Source organism: Podarcis liolepis (assembly GCF_965112155.1).
Source record: "Podarcis liolepis genome assembly, chromosome: 1".
NCBI classification, from domain to species: Eukaryota; Metazoa; Chordata; class Lepidosauria; order Squamata; family Lacertidae; genus Podarcis; species Podarcis liolepis.
This window is the reverse complement of record NC_139554.1, coordinates 44,017,686-44,038,366: the sequence shown is the minus strand read 5'-3', so window position 1 is coordinate 44,038,366 and position 20,681 is coordinate 44,017,686. Positions and strand designations below refer to the sequence as shown.

General features: G+C 42.7%; 1 protein-coding gene across 4 annotated transcripts in view; it reads right to left on the bottom strand.

Annotated features, from left to right (window-relative positions):
- LOC310707544 (MAX gene-associated protein-like) overlaps nucleotides 1–20,681 on the bottom strand; it is a 40,823-nt gene that overhangs the window by 6,583 nt on the left and 13,559 nt on the right. For all 4 annotated transcript variants that reach the window (XM_083504679.1, XM_083504678.1, XM_083504676.1 and 1 more), the window contains exons 6-21: nucleotides 20,478–20,609; nucleotides 19,958–20,056; nucleotides 18,705–19,354; nucleotides 16,534–16,885; nucleotides 15,781–16,022; nucleotides 14,928–15,071; nucleotides 13,826–13,880; nucleotides 12,103–12,605; nucleotides 10,370–10,667; nucleotides 9,507–10,046; nucleotides 8,410–8,688; nucleotides 5,639–7,653; nucleotides 4,011–4,135; nucleotides 3,523–3,571; nucleotides 2,175–2,360; nucleotides 183–294 (exon numbers count right to left, since the gene is read on the bottom strand). In XM_083504679.1, coding sequence (XP_083360805.1) covers nucleotides 183–294; nucleotides 2,175–2,360; nucleotides 3,523–3,571; nucleotides 4,011–4,135; nucleotides 5,639–7,653; nucleotides 8,410–8,688; nucleotides 9,507–10,046; nucleotides 10,370–10,667; nucleotides 12,103–12,605; nucleotides 13,826–13,880; nucleotides 14,928–15,071; nucleotides 15,781–16,022; nucleotides 16,534–16,885; nucleotides 18,705–19,354; nucleotides 19,958–20,056; nucleotides 20,478–20,609 — 5,781 coding nt within the window. The remainder of the gene's footprint in view (nucleotides 1–182; nucleotides 295–2,174; nucleotides 2,361–3,522; nucleotides 3,572–4,010; nucleotides 4,136–5,638; nucleotides 7,654–8,409; nucleotides 8,689–9,506; nucleotides 10,047–10,369; nucleotides 10,668–12,102; nucleotides 12,606–13,825; nucleotides 13,881–14,927; nucleotides 15,072–15,780; nucleotides 16,023–16,533; nucleotides 16,886–18,704; nucleotides 19,355–19,957; nucleotides 20,057–20,477; nucleotides 20,610–20,681) is intronic.

Here is a 20,681-nt window from a genome sequence, read left to right as displayed (position 1 = left end):
CATTACTTGACAAACCTAGACAACTTTACAGCTCTTGGGGTTTAATTTCCATGGAGTAAAAAACTTCAGCAACTTAGTACCTTTCATGTATTTGAAATAGTAGCTCTTGGAACAATCCCAGGATCCCCATATCCCAGAGGCTCTCTTCAGGTTTTACGGCTTTCTCTTTAATGTCAACTCACCTGAAAGGGCAGATACTTTGCGAATCAAGGTGTCCTGCTTCCGCATCAACAAGTTTTTCTGACCCAAGAGTTTGTCTGCTTGATCTGTTAGCCCCTGTATCTCTTCCAAGGCCTGAAAAAGGACCAAGGACCCACTTTTAGATTCCAGTAGAATATACCTAAAAGTAAATAAAGGCAGCTTCTCTTTCTTCCTACTTATGTGGAAGAGAGATTTGTGAAAAGTTAAACAAAAAAACTGCAAACTGTTTCTGCTACATTCTGAAGATAGATCTCCTGAGAGCGTTTTAGAGGAAAAAGCAGCACTCTACAAAGAAAGCAAGCCAAATACCAGGCAAAAACAGAGTGTGAATGATAAACTGCAGTTGTTTTGCTTTTGTTTTTACCAAAGGTGCTATGAAAAAGAATTGATGAGACACAAAATAGGCACTTAAGAGGTTTTCAATTGCTATTCACATGTCTTTTGAGTTTCCAGTATGTAATGCAGAGATGAAATGCTCAGTTGATTAATCCATTTGATTAATCAATTAAAACCTTTTCATAAATTAAAAATGTGTCTCTACTTAATTGGGAAGATCTTTTGAAAAGTAATAATTAGCTTGACAAGCAATTCTTAAATATCCCTGTGAACTGCCCTCTTAGAAAAGGGACCACTCCCTTCTCTCACACAGAGGATGGGATGCCTTTTTTTAATATAGTTCCTTCCATGAGACATATAAGCCAGTGTTTCCCAACCGGTGTTCCGCGGCACACGAGTGTGCCGTGAGACGTTGCCTCGTGTGCCGCGAGATGCCTGGAGGGAGGCGGGTGAGTCGGGCGGCGAGAGGCGGGGCGGCGGCGGCGAGGAGAGGCCGCGCCTCCTGCTGCTGCCTGGCGCTCCTCCTCGCAGCCGGCAGCGCTGCCTGGGCGCCTCCGCGCGACTCTGCCTCGCTGGGTTTGGTCTCCCAGCAGAGACGGGTCACACGCGCCCCTCCCTCCCTCCCTCAGCCTGCGCGGAGGGAGAGCCAGAGAGAGGCATCGCTCCTGCGCGGCGGGAGAGGGAGCAGCCGGAGCGATGCCCCAAACGAACGCATGGGACCGGAGGGGAAATCCTCTCCGAGGCGGATTGAGCGCAGCTGAGAGAAGCCTTTCGAGGAGCTGCCGTGTCCCCTGGAAACCCCCTTCCCAGCTCTGCCTGCCTGCCTGCCGTGGGGCTCGTATCGCCCTTTAAAGGGCACGGGAAACTAGAAATGTGGGGACTTGGGGTTTTCCTCAGGCTGAATTCCGAGCTGAATTCCAAGCGAGGGACTGAGGGACGGTGGCAACTGAGGCGGCGGCGAGGATCCGCGTCGAGCCGGGGGCGGCTCCGCGGTGGTGGTGCCGAGCGGCGGGGCAGCGCGTGCAAAAGGGAGGAGCGCGAGACAGCGGAGGAGGAGGAGGCCGGCATGTCCGGGCAGCAGCAGCAGCAACTCCCGGCGACGGCTCCTCAAGCCCCGCCGCCGCCCCCTCCTCCGCCCGCTATCGCCGCCACCACCACAACAGCCGCCGCCGCCTCAGTTGCCGCCGTCCCTCAGTCCCTCGCTCTGCTGCCTCCTCCCACCCCCAAAGCTTGGAGGTTCCCCAGCAAGGGGGAGGGAAAAAACTTTCACTTTTGTGCGTCCCTCCCGGCGTGACGCTGCGCGCTGACGTCACGGGGCGGGGCTTTAATGGTGGTGTGCCGCGAGATTTTTTTTCAGTAAACAGGTGTGCCGTTGCCCAAAAACGTTTGGGAAACACTGATATAAGCATTAAAAATTCAAACAAAGCATTTTCTCTTTGGAATGACTGTTCTTGCTCAAAAATCCAATTTATGCTTATTTATACCACTAACAAATCAATTAATCAATCAAAGATTCTTTAGTCAGGTGATTGCCATGATAGTAAGTTGATGAATAGTAACTGCAGAAATGTCCATCTCTTTTTCTGTCAACATGCAACATTGTCCTGCTGCCTCCCTCCAAGCTATAAAATACCAACCTGTTTCAGGATGAAACATTTGGAAACCTTGGGGACCATCTGCAATCCTAAAGTAGCCTTAAGTTTTTCAAAGAGTCTCCTCATTTCCTTACGACGGCGACGTTCATTTGCTGTGTGTGTTTCGCGGTAATTCGAAAAGGTTTCTTCCTCATTCTTTGGTTTTTTGTTTGGCAATTCAGGTTGTGGCTGAAAAGCAAAAAGACAGCTCCTCTTGGGAACAGTTCAAAACATATAGACATGCAGCCCAAACAGTGACTCGTACATGTATAACTTTAAGTCCTGGTCCAGCATTTCAACAAAACTGAACGGAACTTTTAAAAGGTGGAGCTTAAGGAGGTATCTGACTCTGGAGATGCTGCATGGGAAATGAGTGAGCCATGAATGAAGCACAGCAAAAGCTACTGATTCTCAATTAAAACAATGAGTGTTACCAAACCTAGGCACAACAACATGTGCGAGGAATGCCCTCAGCGGTGGTGATCACAAGTAAAGTCCAAAGTATATAACAATGGAAGAGTATGAGCAACCCACCTGAGCCAATGATTCACTAAAACTATTAAAACTGGAACAGAAACACCAGCAGGCAGAAAAACCCAAAATAAAGGAAAAATCTCTAGGTGTTAGAAACGAAATACAGTGGACGCTCGGGTTGTGAACGTGATCCGTGCGGGATGCACGTTCACAACCCGCAGTGTTTGCAACCTGCGTCTGCACATGCGCAGGTTGCAATTTGGCGCTTCTAAGCATGTGCAAAGTGTGATTTAGCACTTCTGCACATGCGTGACCACCAAAACCCGGAAGTAACCCGTTCCGGAATTTCCGGGTTTTGGCGGTCCACAACCCGAAAAAACGCAACCTGAAGCAGCTGTAACCCGAGGTATGACTGTACGTTTTTAAATATTGAATTTCTTGCACTTGGATTCCCCCCCCCCTTTTCCTCTCTTCTCTACTGACCCAGGAAACAGCAATGAGTGCAATGGAGAAGCACATAGCAATGCAGACCCTTGGAACCTTCATTTTCTTGTTCTGGGTATCTCATAGCCAAGCTGGCCACCTATAGCTTGAGAGCAGAACTAGATGCTGTTAGCAATGGCACCCCCATACAGAGCTCTCCTGTTTTCCCCTGCTTTTCGACATTCATACTCCATCTCACTGGAGGAGAAACACTGGTAAGTCTTACTAAATATTATGGAGGTGGAGCGGGGCATGATACAAGATTTGCATATTAGGTACTAAACAGCGGCACATCTTGCTCCACCCTTAGAGACACTAAAAAAATAAACTGGTGCATCTTTGGCAACATGTATTACAGAGAAGAAGAAAAACAAGTAAACAGACATGAATCTACCTTGGGAGTCTTGGCAATCTTCTGACTAGAATGGTCATGCACAGAGTTCCTGCAAGACAAAAATGGATGTCATTTTGGTTGTGCGGGTTTCCAGTCTGGTTTATCTTAAGACACATGGATGCCCCTGTCCCTCAGAGGAGCAATTCTTTGTCACAAAGGACTAACTGCTTGTCCTGGGTCCCTACGAAGGATCATCTTTTCCCCCCTTCAGAATGGCACCCAAAACCCTCATTCTCCATGGCAGTGTGGTGCAGCTATAATGTCTCTGAAGGTCTCCAGGTCAACTACCTTGGCCTCAAGGAAACAATCTTGTTCCCTGATCCACCATGTCTTCTGTGGCAGTGGGGTGCTGAATGGGGCCCCAAGCCTCTTCCTACAAAGAGGTCTCATTAGCGCCTAGGTCAAGTGGGATCATTACATTTTTAATGATCTAGAACTACATAATTGATGGTAAAAATATTACAATTATTATTATTTTAACTGCTTACAATTGTTTGGATAGTATGACATGGGCAGCTGTAGCTTTCAGCCGAGCAATGTTAATTTGCTCTGTAAGTTCCTCCACAGTCTCAATGTCCACATTCTCCTCTGATCCGTTAGATTCACTTTCACTCTGGAACAAGATTTAAAAGACAATGATCAACTTACAGACAATTCACAGCAAGACATGCTAGTTCTTTTTAAAAAATAAGTACGTAAGAAAAAGCTACATCTTTAAGAAGTGATGATATAATCCACAGCAATTTTTCTATGCAACAACTGCATTGGTAAAATTAAGTATTTTTAACACTAAAGCAGATATAACATTGATATAAAAACAAGTATTGAATCACTGAGGAAGTATAGAAGAATTCATAAACGTAAAAATATAAGCAAACAATAATCAGTTTAATCTAAAACTTTGTATTGTAACAACTGAAAACATGATAGTTTGTCCTTGCAGTGTTAGGCACAATCTTTTGTTACTACTCTCACGTAACTGTGGAATGCATTTACATTCTGTAGATATAACAGAAATGTTCCATATTGTAAAAGGAACAGGCAGAGAAAAGAAAACAACTTCATTTTAAATCACAAGTTTTTTTTAAATAAACCTGTTAATAAAAATTAAAAATACAAATCATACAAATCATAAGAAAATAAACAAGTTATCCTGAAGCAAAGAAAAGTTAGCAATGGGGGAAGAAGCATGCTGAATCTTGATACCAATTTAAAAACCCACATATGTTCAAGGTGTAATAGAAAAATGGTGGGCAGGAAAATGGATTTAAGTCAGTAGTTTTTTTTACAGGTACTATGTAACTTACATAGTTACACATTATAAATACATTTTGTTACATCATGTACATGGAAGCTCAATACTGTATATCTTATGATCTACATCCTAGATATTACCTTGAGAAGCCAGAGGTCTCATTCATTCATCAAATGATGAATGACCTACTCTTGCAGGTTAGTTCTTTTAAATTGTCAATTTGCCCAGACTTGAAATTTAAGATTAGAAACAATGTCAGTACCCAACTAACTTGTTCCACTAGCACAAGGCTTTCTGACTGTGCAACATAATTTCCCCCTTCACTCACACATGCCCTGTGCCCTCTCTAAATCCATTCTGAAGGACTAAGTGAAAACCCAGAACATATTTTTTTTTTTGGGGGGGGGGAGTTTCTTAGCACTAGAGGATACCAAGATCAGCAACATACTAAAAGGTAAATACCGGTAATAATAATATTTTTAGAATAGCTCTTCTATTGAAACTACTCACTTTGGAAAACAACTCATTATTTTTTGTATAATTGGCCAAGAATACAGTTCTGCACTATTTAAATAGTTTCCTCCTTTATAAGGCAGTGATTTATAACCCTAAGTCCACCCCTGCCTTGTAGTTCTTCATTGTTCTTCCTTCCCTACTACCTGCTCTGTCCTCATCACAGTTCTTAATGTCTTACCTTTTACTTCTTTTTACCTACTTAATGTCTGTGGCTTTCAAACTTTTACTTACCTTAAAACCAATAAATACATCTGATCACAAACTACTAATCAGGAATAGTACAAAATCATAGGACGCAGGCACAAAATTTTACGACTTGTGCTTCCAATTTAAAGATGTACTCACCAGTGTTTCTACATTCACTATATCTTCACTTTGATAGCCAGATGCTTCGTCGGCCATCTCATCTGCAGAATCATCTGTTTTTTCATCTTTTTCTGTATTATCCATGGTAATATTAATAATGGCAGGCAGCGAATCCTTTCTGTGATAGCTGGTTTTCAGTATATTCTGTTGTTTCTCACATTTAGGAAATTTCTTTACAAACTCATCAGCACCATTCTTATTTTTGTTTTCCAAAGCATCTGAAGGCCTCGATGTTTTGCTCCAACTTTTGCTAATTTGAACAAGGCCATCTTTGACAGTCAAGTTATCTTTCTGAACACCAGTATCTCTTTTATATGAAAATTCTAGTGCATTATTTACATATTTGCTTCCCAATGTGGTATTTTGGCCATTTGCACTAGTAACCTTATGCTTCCTTCTGACCTCGCCTCTATCCCTCTGTGCTGCCACAGAATGACCCTTTTCCTTCATGTTTTGCCCTAGTAGTTCCTGGTCTTCATTTCCCTGTGGACTCAGATATGATTTAGTTTTTTCCTCCAGTTTTTCTGCACAATTCGTTTGTACCTTGCACTCATCCCAAGGCTTCTGAGATGGTTCAATAATCATTTCCTCATCTGTTTCTAATTGTTTCTGTTCAACTCCTTCTGAATCAGTTGCTGTGCTTTGTGTTTGCTCAGAGTGCGCTTCTTCCTCATTTGAGTTCTTTAGTTGTGCTACTTTCTGCTCGTTTAATGCATCATGTGCAAGGACTGCAGTTTGACTGCAACTCTCAGTAACGCTCTCAGAACTACATGAAACTTCATTTGGGGTGTCTTCAGGATGTTTAACATTAGCCATCGCTTTATTTCCCCCAGACTTTATTTCCTGGCTGATGTAGGAGCGGTCCAATGATGCAATCTCAGGCTCAAGGATAGGATCATCACTTGACAATTTTTCTAAGATTTCTGCATCCTTCTCGGCTGTCTCTGAGGTTATAGCATTCTTGTCATGTGTGAGCTTTTCACAACAGGGCTCTAAATGGTTTTCTGGCAACTTATTTTCTTCCTGTCTGGAATCTGACATTGTGACTTCTGACCCCATAGCCTCCACCTCTTGTAAGCATCTTGTCTTTCCTTCTGGCTTAATTGAACTCAACTCATCTTTCTGAGATGTGCTATTTACCTCAACTTGTTTCAAAATGGAATTTGGAACTTTCTTCTGCCCTGGAACCTGAAGCAAGGCAAAACTGCCTGACTGAAGAGCTATTAGATGATCTGCACTATCTGGTGTGCTGCTGGGGTCGCATGTTATTTTAGAATCTGAAGTTGTCTGACTAACTCCCAGAGGAGAAATCCTCATAGTCAAAGTGCCAGCCTGTAAGACAGGAGAAATGACTGGTTCTGTCTGAGCAGCTGAAATAGGAAGTGTGGGCCCAGATCCAATGGCCTGCGACGACTGGTCTGTAGGTGGGGCCATGGTTGAAGCAGAAGGAGCTTCAGCAGCACAGGACACGGCTGAAGCAGGAGACATGGATAACCCTGAAGGAGCTTCAGTGGTAGAGGATATGGGTGAAGCAGTAGGGAGCACAGGTAACATTAATGGGGTCTCAGTGGTAGGGGTTCTGGGTAATACAGAAGCTTCTATGGTACTAAGGGGCATGGTCAAAGCAGGAGGGTCCTCAGCAGCAGTGGGCACAGGCAAAATGGAAGGAGTTTCAGCAGCAGGGGGCATAGGCATAATGGAAGGGGCAACAGACGACCCCAAAGGAACCCCAGCAGTAGGGGGCACAGATAACATCAAAGGGGCAGGGATGGTTTGGATTCCAGATAATATAGACGCAGCTGCAGTGGTTGCCGTCTCAGGCAAAACAGACATGGCCTTTGTTGTTGTTGGAGAAACAGACAATACAGGAGGAGTTGCAGACAGAACCGAAGCAGCCAGGGTGGTTGGGATCACTGATGAAACCACAGAGGACTGACACACAGATACCTCAGGAAGCTTAGAAGGGCTTGGCAACCGGATTTCTACAACAGATCCTGTAATGAATTGAGAAATGCTATTAGTAATTCTGATAACTCATTTTTGTTTGATGAAAGCAAACTGTGCATAGTTTTGAAAGGGGGGGAAACATTTGTTTTGTTTTTGGCTCACTGCTCACGGTTTCTCTCAAAACAAACCATGAGCCTGGGTTCAAACATATGACCATGCTCTTTGGGGAGGAAGGGTGGGATATAAATTTAATAAGTAATAAACTCCGGCTTGTTTCCTGGCAGCGGAGCAGCCAGAAATGCATTAGCTATGAGCACCTGCACGTCTTCGATTGGGTTATACCCAAAGTTTAGTTTCAACTATGGTTCAACATTATGTACAAACCAGGCTACAGAAGTCATTGGAAGACTTCCTCTTGCCCCCTGTGGACTTGGATGCAACTAGCTCCCTTGGTGGTGGGTGATGGCCCTGTTATTAGAATACTCTTCTGAGGGAGGCTTGCGTGACACCTACTCTGATGCCTTCAACCCTAGTACTTAATTTTCCTAAGACGTTTATTTTATGCTGCTCTGATTTTACAACTATTGCCGCTGCGATGCATATTTATATTGTATTTGAGATCTGGCCTGGAAGCATTTTATATTAAAAGGCAGCATATGAATTACAATAAAATTTTAAAACTAAATTTAGGCACTGAACAAAAATAGATGCACAATTATAGGAAACTATGCTTCCCCTCCCCCAGTATTTAACTGCTCTCTCTCTCAGAAAATAAAATAAATAAGATCTGCAGCATTCTGTACCTGGATTACGTAACATTACGGGTGATAAACTAGGCTGGGGTCCTGCAGGTTGGAACTGGTGCAGCGGAACAAGCTGGATGATCTGCCCATTGGGGTGTCGGTAGAGATTCACACCAGCAGGATTCCTTAGAGGCTGCAAAATCATTCTCTTCCCCTGAGCAACTTGCGTGTTTTGCTGAGGTCGCAATGTAGGAGAACTCTGAGGTACTGGAATCAAAAGCAGCTGTGGTCCCATGCGTTTCTCTGCTCCAGGAGACAATCCTGGAGGGCTTGTAGTACCTGCCATATTAGGAAATAACACTGTTCTTAACAAAGTCCCATTCATACAGCAAGATTTGCAGAGCATTTTTAAAAATACAACAACAAAGAAGAATCTATGTGACCAAAGTTCCATCAGTTCCTACATTCTGCTTCCAGCAGGTATCAGACAGATCATTATGAGGAACTTGCAAGAATAATATGAAAGCAACAGCTTCTGCTGTTTGTTCTAGCAACTAGCATTTAATTCCCCAACTGGAAGCAACTTCCCAAGAGCAAAAGTGGGCTTGAAAGAATACAAACCCATTTCAAACAGTTCTTACCAATTTCCCCCAAGGCATTTCTACACACACACACACACACACACACAAACGTTCATGCCAATACACTAAAGTCCTTTTTCCTTCTAAACCAGATACCGTATTCTCATACTTTCTACCCACAAGGAAGTCTTTTTGCATCAACTTTGCTGTGCATAAGTTATTTGGTGGACAAGTACTGAACCACTGCACACAGCAAAGGAGAGATATGAAGGTTCTGGAGGAGGAGGGGAACAAAAACAAGGAAAAGTTTGGAAAAGAAACTGCCATCATCTCCGCCCCGCCCCCCTTGGAGGTCCTTTTATTATTATTTTTTGCAGCTGAAAAAATTGAAATTTTGATCAACACTGAGAAAACTCATGCAAAGTATTTTCTCATTTGAAATGAGTGAAATGCATTTTAAGGCAAGGCTTTATTCACTCAAAAAGTCTACCAAGCACTTCTGTCTCTCATAACAGACAGACTAAGTGACAGGTGTGTGGACCAGCAAGAACTGGCCCACCAGTAAGGGTACCTTACCTGCTTTTTGATTCGATAAAGGACTTTTGTTAATTCCTGAGAGTCCAGGAGCAATACAGCTAACTGGCGAAGTTGGTGTGGGCACCGAGGTCACAGATGCAGTTGTGGTTAAGATTGTAGATAGAGATGCTGCAGAAACAGGAATACCAACGGTTGATGGGCCTATTCCAGGCAAAGCTACAGTCGCAACTGGCGTAGCAATTACAGGTGATTTTGCTATTTTAACAGGAGCCCTAGTAGCTGTGGCTGACACAGTTCTGTTTTCAGGTTTTCCAACAGCATTTGCTTTGGCGGTGCCAGAAGAGCAGGGAGCTTTGTTACAGGGTGCAGGGCTAGCAGTAGTTCCAGCAAGTGATGACACAGTAATAGCAGGAGGAGTAACTGTAGTTGCCCCAGGGGAGAGTGGCATAGATTTGATATTAAATTTCTGTGGTCCCGTCAGAGGTTGGCTTATTCTAGTTCCAGGGACCTTCTGGTGTAGTGCCCCAACGGCGCTTATAACCAACTGAGACGCCACATTGTGTAGTAAAGGCCGAGCAGCTGAAAAGAAAGGTTTTCAAAGTCAAAACTATTAGCAGATTTCATCTTTCCATTCTGCAAACTATAACAGCACTCAACCTAGTTTTATGCTAAGGCCTCACTTTTCCAATTAACACTTACTGGTTACACTGCCTCATTTTCAACATATTGCACCTAATGATGTGTATAATGTTGCTGCATGTGGCAAAAAAAAGTCTCAAAGCATTTTGATGAAGGATATTACAGTATATAAATAAATATTAACACTATACTCTCACATTCCATGCTTTTTATGCTTTACAATTCAGACAATTTATAATACAGAAAATAAGGTTTCAAGTTACCTATCTGCTTCTGTGTTGAGGCATGAGCATTTGGTGATGTTACAGTGGAAGTGGATGTAGTGTTACTGGGAAATGGTGTTTTGGAAATTTCTGTTGTGGGCACTTCAGCTGACTGTGGCTCAGAAGAAGCAAGCTTAGCATCGGACTCTGCCTTGGAGATTGCAGTACTGAGTGTTGATAGGTCAAGCATTGTTGGTCGCAGCCTGCCTGTGATATAAGCAGCAAGTCGATTGGCTGGATGCAATGCTCCCATCTGTCCTAGAAGCAGTTTGGCTTGAGGGTATTTTTTACCATTAACCTGCAATAAAAATAAATATACAAACACTTGATAACCCTGTCTTTTTTTCTTTTCTTTTTAACAATGCCTGGGATCCAAAGCACTAATTAGGCTCACACAAGGAGCTCTAGCCCAGTTCAGTTCCTTATTCCTCCACCCTCATTTAGATAGTTGACTGCCAATGCCAAGATATGTTTGAAATTTTATTCTGTCTTAAAAGGTCACCCAGTAAGTTTAATGGCTGATGAAGATTTAAACTTGGGTTTTCCCAGTCCTGGTCCAAGCAAAGACAACCTAATTTTACGCAAGTTTGCAATCTGTTCAACAGAGCTTACTCCCAATAAAGTAGGAACAGGATTGTAGCCTTGGTCTCCAAAACCCTGAAGTGCTAGATTTCCAGAGAGAGTGGGCTAAAAGGTTCCCAGCTGACCACTCCTCTATCCAGTAGATCAGGAGGATCCAGTGTAATTTGACTTATCACATACCACAGGGTATTTATTTTATACTGAGGGGGACTACTGGCCAATGCCAATGAATGTTATCTAACCAAGTCATACTCAGATTACATCCACTAAAATCAATGGGCTTACATAATTTAAGTCCATTGATCTGAATGGGTTTACTCTGCATATGACTAACAGTGGTTATCACCCGGTATCACTGGAGATAATAATTGGTTTAATTCAGACAGTGGTCCGGTTTGCACATAATGCTAAGCCAAACCATGGCTAAGTGAGAAAGCACTGAGCATATGGGTACTCCCAGGAAACATTGTGGTTGCTTTCATCCACCTCAGAGCTATGTCACGGTTTAAATTAGCATTATGTCTGAACCTGGGCTCATAGGTTGCCTCCCAGAGATAAACTATGAGCAGTAAGGCAAAGAAACTATGTCTACAGCTTGTAGTTTATCTGGAACTAAATGAACCTCAAGCCTCAGTTGAGACTTTAATGCCAAGTCAAGTGATGGCTTAGCTCTGGGTACTGGGGCAGCAGCAGGCTTCACGAGGAGCAACACTGGGCTGCCAGAGACTGGGGCAGGAAAGAATTTGTCAGAGGATCCTGCGCAATTCCATGGCATATCTCAGTTTCACCCTCTCCAACATCCTACAACTGGAACTGAAATATTTTCAAACCTGTGCTTATCTCAAACATGGACCCAACCTTTTACTGCACACTGGGGATATGCCAGAATGACAAGATACTCTGGACAGCTGGCCTTGGGGTTCTGTTGCTGCCTTCTGGCCAGGGAGTCAGGGCTTTGGGGCTTAGAGCCTCCTCTTTCTCCTCTAGTTATAAGATTGGGAGACTGCCCTCCTGGCCCCACAGGAAAGGCCTATGCCCTGCTAGCGGTATTTCTCCACTCAATGAGCAAAAGATACACAAGAAAAAAAACTGGCTGGTGTCCTAAAAATAACACATTAAAAAATCATCAAAGCATAAGAAATGCAACCCACCTGAATCAAAGATGAGGAATTCAAATCAGATTTGCATGTGTAAGCAATCAGCTTTCCAGCAGGAGAAAGTCCAGCATAAAAAGGTAATCCTTTCTTCCTCCTCTCCCGTAACATGCCAGCTGTTAAGAATGTGAATTTTTCTGTCTTTTTGCATGGTGACAATCTATTATCAGAAGCCTCCAAAACAGAAATATGAGCCTTTTCACCCTTGTTTTGACTGGCTAGCATGGAGATTTTCACCCGGGAGGAAAAGACAGGAGCGTTCTTCTCATCCCACGTTTTGGTTTCAGATTCTAGATCAATAACAAAATTTCCTACTTTAAGGGACTTGGGCATCTTACTCTTGACATGCTGTGACAGGGTGTTCAAGATCTCATCGCGATCTTCCTCCCAGTTGCAATCAGAAACAATCTCAATTAGTTTGGTTGTTCCACCTCGTGTAGTATGATGTACATATGAAGTTGATGGATCCCCAGCACTACAGGAAAACCACCAGGTTTTATCTGGGGAAAAATGGAAACAGGTTTCTGTAGTGTTGCAGCAGCAGAGGAAACCAAGCAAATTAAAGACTTGGGCAACATTTCCTAATTAATAATTCCTAATTAGTCCCCATGTCTAAGAAGTGGGCCCTGTTCTCCACCCCTTGTTCTCAATGAAATATTTCTATCTGCCAGAAAGGTACAGTGGTTACATTATCATTTCTTACCAAGTTGCAACACTATCAGTTTCAAAGGTAGGATGGCCAAAAATGTATCAAAGGGCTGGGGAACCTTTTGCAGTCCTGGGGCCACATTCCTCTGTATGGTATCTTGCAGGGGCCACATTCCAGTCCTGAGCAATGTCAGAGGCAAAAGTGGGCTGAGCAATGGATGCGACTCAAAACCTTTGCACACTAGGCTACATTTTGGCTATGCAAGTCACAGATTTCTACATATATCTTTCCAATCTTGGCAAGCAAGAGACATCACCACAGTTCAAGGATATGTGGGGGGCAGCGAGGGAAGGATGTTTCTGTATGTCTCTGTGTGTATAACTGTAAGTAATCAAGAGTGCTTGGGTCAATCTCCTGAGATGTGGCACAACCAGTAGCATTTTAACATAGGCAAAACAAACGACTAAGCCCATCTTTCTCAAACAATAGGAACTTGAACTACTCTTCTGAACTCACTTAGGTATACCTCTCCACCACAAATGCTTGTTTCACAAGCTGTTTTGGGAACACCAATAGGTGTTAAAGTACAGGAAATGAATTATATAAGCATGCAGAGACCCTGAGCATAGTTGATTGTAAGCATTCCACTGCTGTGAAAAAAAAAATCTATGGTCATAATCTAACAATGACATTAGAAAAGAATGTGATAGCCTAACACAGCACATGGGGAAACGTTCAAAGACAGCAGCAGCTCTCCCCTGCTTCTCTTCTTCCTAGGTTAATGGGAATGTGGTCATCCCCTTATAACATTATGGATAAATTGAGGGAGGTGGGTTAACCACCCAGTTCCCTTACTGGAACACTTTCCAGCCCTCTGTTATCCCACTGCAAGGCTGCCATGCCTGTTTATTTGAAAAAGCAGGGGTAGGTTCAATTGTCAACTGGCCAAAAGGAAGGCTTAATGTATCTCATTGTCACCTCCCTCTACGAGCCCCACACTCATCACCTATTCTGAAAGACCTACTCCAGAATTTGGGAATCTGGGGACAAAGTTCATGTTTTTAATTTTACCTCCAGGCTCTTTATCATCTTCCAAATCAAGTGGCTGGGGCTCAGGATCATGCTCCTGGGAAAAATATTTAAAAGAAGAGGAAAAGATAAGACGGGGGGGATCACATTTCCAATAATAATATATATTTAAATACAGAGTTCAAACCCCGGAAACAAATGATGAGAAATATGGCAGTTGTGCAAAGTTTTTCATCATATAATAGTTCACAAAGAGCAGAATACCAGGCATGGCTGGACCCCATTTTTTGCCATATGACTACAATATATGGATGCCTGGGAGTATGGGCAGAGAATGTTATAATGTTTCTTGACAGCTAAACTCTAAAAATACCCACCCCAACCCCTCCCATCCCCTTGTGGCTGATAATAGCTCCAGAGGGTAATCTCCCTTTAGTCTCAATACCAGCCATTTTGTGGGCAGGGAAGTGAATGCACCTTCCTCAGGAAAACAGAGGGAAGAAAAATGTTAAACCTCTCTCAGCATTCTGCAATAGCAATGAAAACCCTATCTTCTATTCATTGTTCTACAGCAGGGGTCAGCACACTTTTTCAGCAGGGGGCCAGTCCACTGTCCCTCAGACCTTGTGGGGGGCCAGACTATATTGTGGGGGGAAAGGGAAAAAAAACACGAATTCCAATGACCCACAAATAACCCAGAGAAGCATTTTAAATAAAAGGACACATTCTACTCATGTAAAAACACACTGATGCCTGGAGTGTCCGCGGGCTGGATTTAGAAGGTGATTGGGCCAGATCTGGCCCCCGGGCCTTAGTTTGCCTACCCATGTTCTACAGCATAGTTTTTATTTATTTCTTAACTCTCTATATTGCCCTTCCTACCCAAGGAGCTCAGGGCAACAACCAAATCTGTGATAAAATATTTACACATATTTAAAACATTCAAAGCATCTAAAAACTTTTAAAATAATAAACCCAGTAAAACATTTATAGATTTATGAACAGATCATGGGTCTGGTTAGGCTTTAAACAGAAAAGGTTTTCTGTAGGTGTCTAAAACAGTATAATGAAGGTGTTTGTCTGATGTCATTATTTTTTACTCAGAGTGCATTAATAAAGGAAATATGAGGGCACAACATTTTACCTTTTCAATGTGTTTTTCAGAATTCCAAGGGCACGTCTGTTGCTGCTTTTTCTCCTGTTTTTTACGATCATATATCCGAACACGAGCACAAGTCATCATGCTTTCAAAATATATATAGACAGGGTCCTTATCCTCTTCTCGAATCTATAAACCAACATAAATGGACATAAATGGAAAAGCCTCACTGTTCCACCATTCCCTTTATCCACTTTTATCACCAAATAACCTAGACAAAATGCCAAAGGGAGCAGCTAGATAAAGATTATGGCAGAATCCAGCTGGTCCTCTTAGTGATGGTGCTCCAGCAGATGTTCAATAACAAAAGGGTGGAGGTGATTTCCTGCCAATTCCTCCTCCCACTGTAGCTCCTAATGCCCCCCAACAACTGTTCTGTGGGGCTGCAGGGAGGAAATAAGTATAACCTTCCTCCCTTTGTCCATTAGCAGATGCCTGCATCTGTTCAAAACCCCTTGCACAAGGGTACTAAGTGGATACAACCATATAATGCTTCTGAGAAAATGTTTCCTCTGTGCAAGGAATTTAACTTATAGGACAGACAGTTAAGTATATTTTACATACTTTATCTGCTGGATAAAAAGGGCTCTCTCTAGATCAGAGTTTCCCAAACTTGGGTCTCCAGTTGCTTTTGGGCTACAACTCTTATCATCCCTAGCTAGCAGGATACTGTTAATTCTTCACTTTCCATTCCCCCATGTTACCAGTTCGGTACACTCCCAATATGTTGGTTCACGTTCCCATATTAGAATTAAAGAACAAATGTCTTGGGTTGCCTTTGCCATAAACAAGTGGACTACTCCTGATTCACCTTCAAAATCTCATTTCTTTTGCTTACCACTGGATTGGGTCTAGGCGCATAAACTCGTGCTGATTTGACTCCACTGGTAGCAGGTTTGCCTTCACCAGCTGCAGGTTTGCCATTGGATGTTAAGACCTCTGGGACAGGCGGCATAGATTTTGCTGGTTCAATAGTTGATGGTGTTGGGATGTAAACTGGTTCTGGATCCATTTCTCCATCTACTTTAACCCACAGTGGAAAGTTCTTAACAGGCTTTTCTGGCTCTGTACCACATATAGCTAGTAGAAAGATTTAATAATTTATTGTCTGGCAAAGAACACCTACTCTAATATAAAAATATCAGACAAGCATTATCCAATGAGAAAGATGACCTATTTTTTTATATTATGGAGAAAGAGCTCCAAACTTGAGTAATTTATATGCCCCTGGGTGAAAGGGAAGTTTAGGGCAGAGACAGAGAGATACACACAAAACCTCCTGGTCCTATGCATGTTATCGCAGATGCAAGCCTCCTTGTGCTAAATAGGTCTTACTCCCAGGTAAGTATGTAAAGGATAGCAGCCTGTCCCATTAATGCCAAATGAGTCCGCTGATTAACATGCTCCACTAGTTTCAATAAAATTAAGTTGCAATTAGCTTTAGATGAACTGAAACCCATGTATACTGATATTTTAAATGTCTTATGGACAAGTTTTATTTCCAAATTCTCATTTGGTACTTAATTCAGAAACACACATAATTACAAACACCTACAAAAAGAAGTAGCTGCTTGCTATTGATTATACTTACTATATTCCACCTTTTTCTTCTTCTTCTTATCTTTAAATTTCAGTTTCTCTTTCTTCTCCTCTTTTTCCATCACCTCTTCCTGTTGTTTCACCTCACTTTCGCAATACAATCTATTCCTTCCACACAGAGACTCCTCCAGGATCTTCTTTTCCTTTGAACTTCCTTTAACTAGGACTACCTTTCTTTTTAGGCAAGCACAGCCAAACATACAGTCCGGCTTGCGGCAATGCGTAGGCTGACGTTTCTCAAGAGCTAAGCTAGAACAGATGCACCCAAGCCGGCAAAAGTCATTGTTGCATGGTGGTGCTCGCCTTTTGATTATTTGGTGGATAGGTTTGTTTTTCAGTGAAGCCTGAAAAATGTAGATACATAACTCTTCTCAAATCTCCAGATAAGTATCTGCATACATAATTACCACAATGTAGATTCCTGAATTACATGATACAGAATTATGTATCTTAATAAGCTACAATTCAGATCCAGAGGGAAGCTGTATTCAGTCAATTGCCACAAAAACAACACCTTTTAAGGTGCTGCAAGATGCCATTGTTTTTGCTGAAATAAGACTATCTGCAATACATAATTCCAGCAATAATGTAGCCAATACAGTGGTGCCTCGCAAGACGAAATTAATCCGTTCCACGAGCCTCTTCGTCTAGCGGTTTTTTCGTCTTGTGAAGCAACCCTATTAGCAGATTAGCGGCTATTAAAGGCTTAGCGGCAATTAAAGGCTTAGCAGATTAGCGGCTAAAAGGCTATTAGCGGCTATTAAAGGCTTAGCGGATTAGCGGCTAAAAGGCTATTAGCGGCTTAGCGGCTTAGAAAAGGGGGGGAAGCGGAAAAAAATCGGAACACTTGCAAGACGTTTTTGTCTTGCAAAGCAAGCCCATAGGGAAAATCGTCTTGCGAAGCAGCTCAAAAACGGAAAACCCTTTCGTCTAGCGGGTTTTCCGTCTTGCGAGGCATTCGTCTTGCGGGGCACCACTGTAGAATGGGGGTGTGCATTTGACCAATGTAAATATGACTGTATTTTTAATCAGAAGTGCATCTTATCATTATAGTCATTAATCCAGAATCCAATACAGTGGTGCCTCGCAAGACGAAACTAATTCGTTCCGCAAGTTTTTTCTTCTTGCGAGTTTTTCGTCTTGCGAAGCACGGTTTCCCATAGGAATGCATTGAAAATCAATCAATGCGTTCCTATGGAAACCGCCTTCAGACCAGGTCCGGGGACAGTCTGTCCCCCGACCTCTTCTGAAGGCTGGGGGGGGGGGGGACAAGGGCTTTTCTTCCCACCCCCAGAATTTTAAAAAACCCCGGGACAGCGGAGGACTTCTCCGCTGTCCGGGGCGATTTAAAAGCCTCTGGGAAGGCAGGCAGGGGGGACAAAGACTTTCGCCCCCCGCCAGCCTTCAGAAGAGGTCCTGGATAATGGGTTCCATGATCAAGGTGGGTTCTGCACATGCTGTAGAGGAGTTAGGCTCATCATCCTGGGAAGGTAGCCCATTTAGGAGAAGGAAAACTCTGATCCTAAACCTGCACTGCCTTATGGGATATCTTTGCAAGGAGAAAAGGCTAAGGACTAAACCCTACACAAATCTGGAGTGGAGTCCCTAAGATGGTTGGATGGCACCTCATACGCCTCTTTCAGGCAACTCCTGTAGCTAAGCTGGTACCAAATGTATTGCTCTGCTTTCCTTTGGACCACATCAGCGAAGCCAAGAGGGGGGTTTTGTTGTCTGGGCTGTCTAGGAACTCCATACACACTACTCAGGCTTGTGCCCTGGAGTCACTTCGGTAAGCCTAATGCAGTGATTTGACTTTGCTCCCAGAGGCACACCCCACTGTCTCGAGACAGACAGAGGCCAACATGTAGTTGCCAGCTCCTGGACCCAATTCACTGGTGTTTAAGACCCTAAACAACTCAAGTCTTTCAGGTATTTGAAGCCTATCTCCATCCCAACAGACCCTCTTGTGTATTAAGATGTTTGTAGTTTCGTCACCCTTAAGAGTGGAGGGAATGATAACCCCAGGGATGACTATCTCTGTGGCTACCCCTAAATTGTAGAAATCCCTCACCACAGAGGTATGTCTATTAACACCATTATTCAGAAATGGAAAATATGTTGAAGGCAAGTCACCGTTAAACTTTCATGAACAGAGTAACTCACCTGAGCAGTGAGTAAAGTAGACAGAGATAGGTCTGCTCGTTCTTCAGTAATGTAAGTCCGTGGTTTACCATCCCACAATGCGCAAACCTCCAAATCCATCAGCTTCAACTGAGTCTTTGATAAACTTGGCAAGCGATTACTCTGTTGCTGCTGCTGTGCCTGACGCTGTTTCCCCTGTACATTTTCTTCTGTGCCTGATGCCATGAGAGCATCTATCTCACTAATTGCTTGACTACTTGGCTGAGACTTAGTGACTTTCTCTTCCAAAGCTGTCAAGTTGCGTTTCTGCTTTGTTACAACAGGCAAACCTATTGTAGCCTTCTGGGGTGACTTTTCTTTGCCTCTAGAACCTGCTTGCTTTTTATTCTTAATTTTCTCTCTCTTCTTTCTAGAGACAGAAGGCACAGAAAGAGGCTTGAAAGTATAAGAGCTAGTAGTAGTAACACTGGATCGCTTTTTCAGAACACTATCTAGTGTCCGTACATAACTGGTGCTTTTAGTTGGAAGCTGGTAAACCACAGGACAACTGGATGTACTAGGAGAGAATTCCATGCTCTTTTCCATTAACTTCCCTTCATTTTCCAAATATTCATCAAGCTTGTCACTGCAGAAGGCAGATCGATTCTTCAAGGAGCCTTCTAAAATGCTACCTGAATAATCACATAAATCCATTTTCAATTGAGTATTGTCAACTTCATTATGATGTGTTTGCATAGATTACATTGGTAAAAGCTTTAGAAACTGATGTACAGAGTAGCTGTGGTAAGAAACATTGTCCACTATAGAAGCAGAAAGGTGGTGGTGGTGGTGGGGGGGTTAGTGCTGTTTCTGGAAGTCTTCCAGCTCTCAGAAACAGAAGTAAACAAAAGGGGGAGGCACGTTGTACACAAAAGCAAACTATTTCTCAATAAATGTCAAACTTTATTGGTGATTGTAATTTGGAGAGGATCCTTTTCCTTCTTCAGGGACTGATATAAACAATCATCTCAACTCTATACATTGGCCCAGTTCATACAGAGCTCTAAGCCAAATCAAGGCTAAACACAAAGCAGCAAATATATAGGTTTAGACAATAATTCTACCAGGTTACAGCTACTGATTAACAGTGTACTTAGGGGTTTTGTAGATGGAATAACCAGACACCCAACTAATCCATTATGTTAAGTGACTCTGGGGTGCAGGTGTCTGGAGAGTTCATTTCCCCATTTCATTTGGCTCAGAGAAAGTAGCAGGAAACACATCCTAAATCTTACCTTCATTTTTTGAAGAACTATGTAACTTCCCTCGCCATCCTTTTATCTTTGTGAAGTCATTTGTCTTTCCAGTCCTGGAAACAAAGGGAAGCCCAGTATCTGGTGGGAAAGACAGTCAAGCTAGTTTTATGTGCTGCTAGGTAACAATTTAACAGATTATGCTCTTACAGTATATTTTTACATAAAGAGCCTTCAGAACCATTACCTTTAAGCACTGCCCAATCCTATGCAGAGTAACGTGTTTCTAACTCAACTAAAATTAGTATGGTAAAGGTGTGCTAAACTGTACATAAATATTTAGCCTCAGTTTACCCTGCCATATGGGACCAAACAATTAATCGTAAATGCATCTATTGAACAGCAGATCTTTTAGGCAAAGTCAAAATTTCAGTGCTAACATAACAGTGAAGTGTTCCTGATTTGTTCTACCAAAACAGAAATGCTTCTTCTAAAGACATAAAGCTATCCTGTAACTCAAACTTGAAGCTTCATTGTAGCATTAAGAAAGATGGTGACTTACCATAAGAACTGGAATTGGTCCTTACGTTTTTCCACAATGTGTATTCATCAGAATAACTTAGTGGTAGCTGCACACCCAAATATTTTAAATCAATGCTCATTGTTGGGTCCACTAAGTTCAGCTTTAGTCCCACTACAAGAAGAAAATGCCATATAAAAATTCTATACAGCATTTGTAAATGCAAAGCTTGTACATACTTCACAG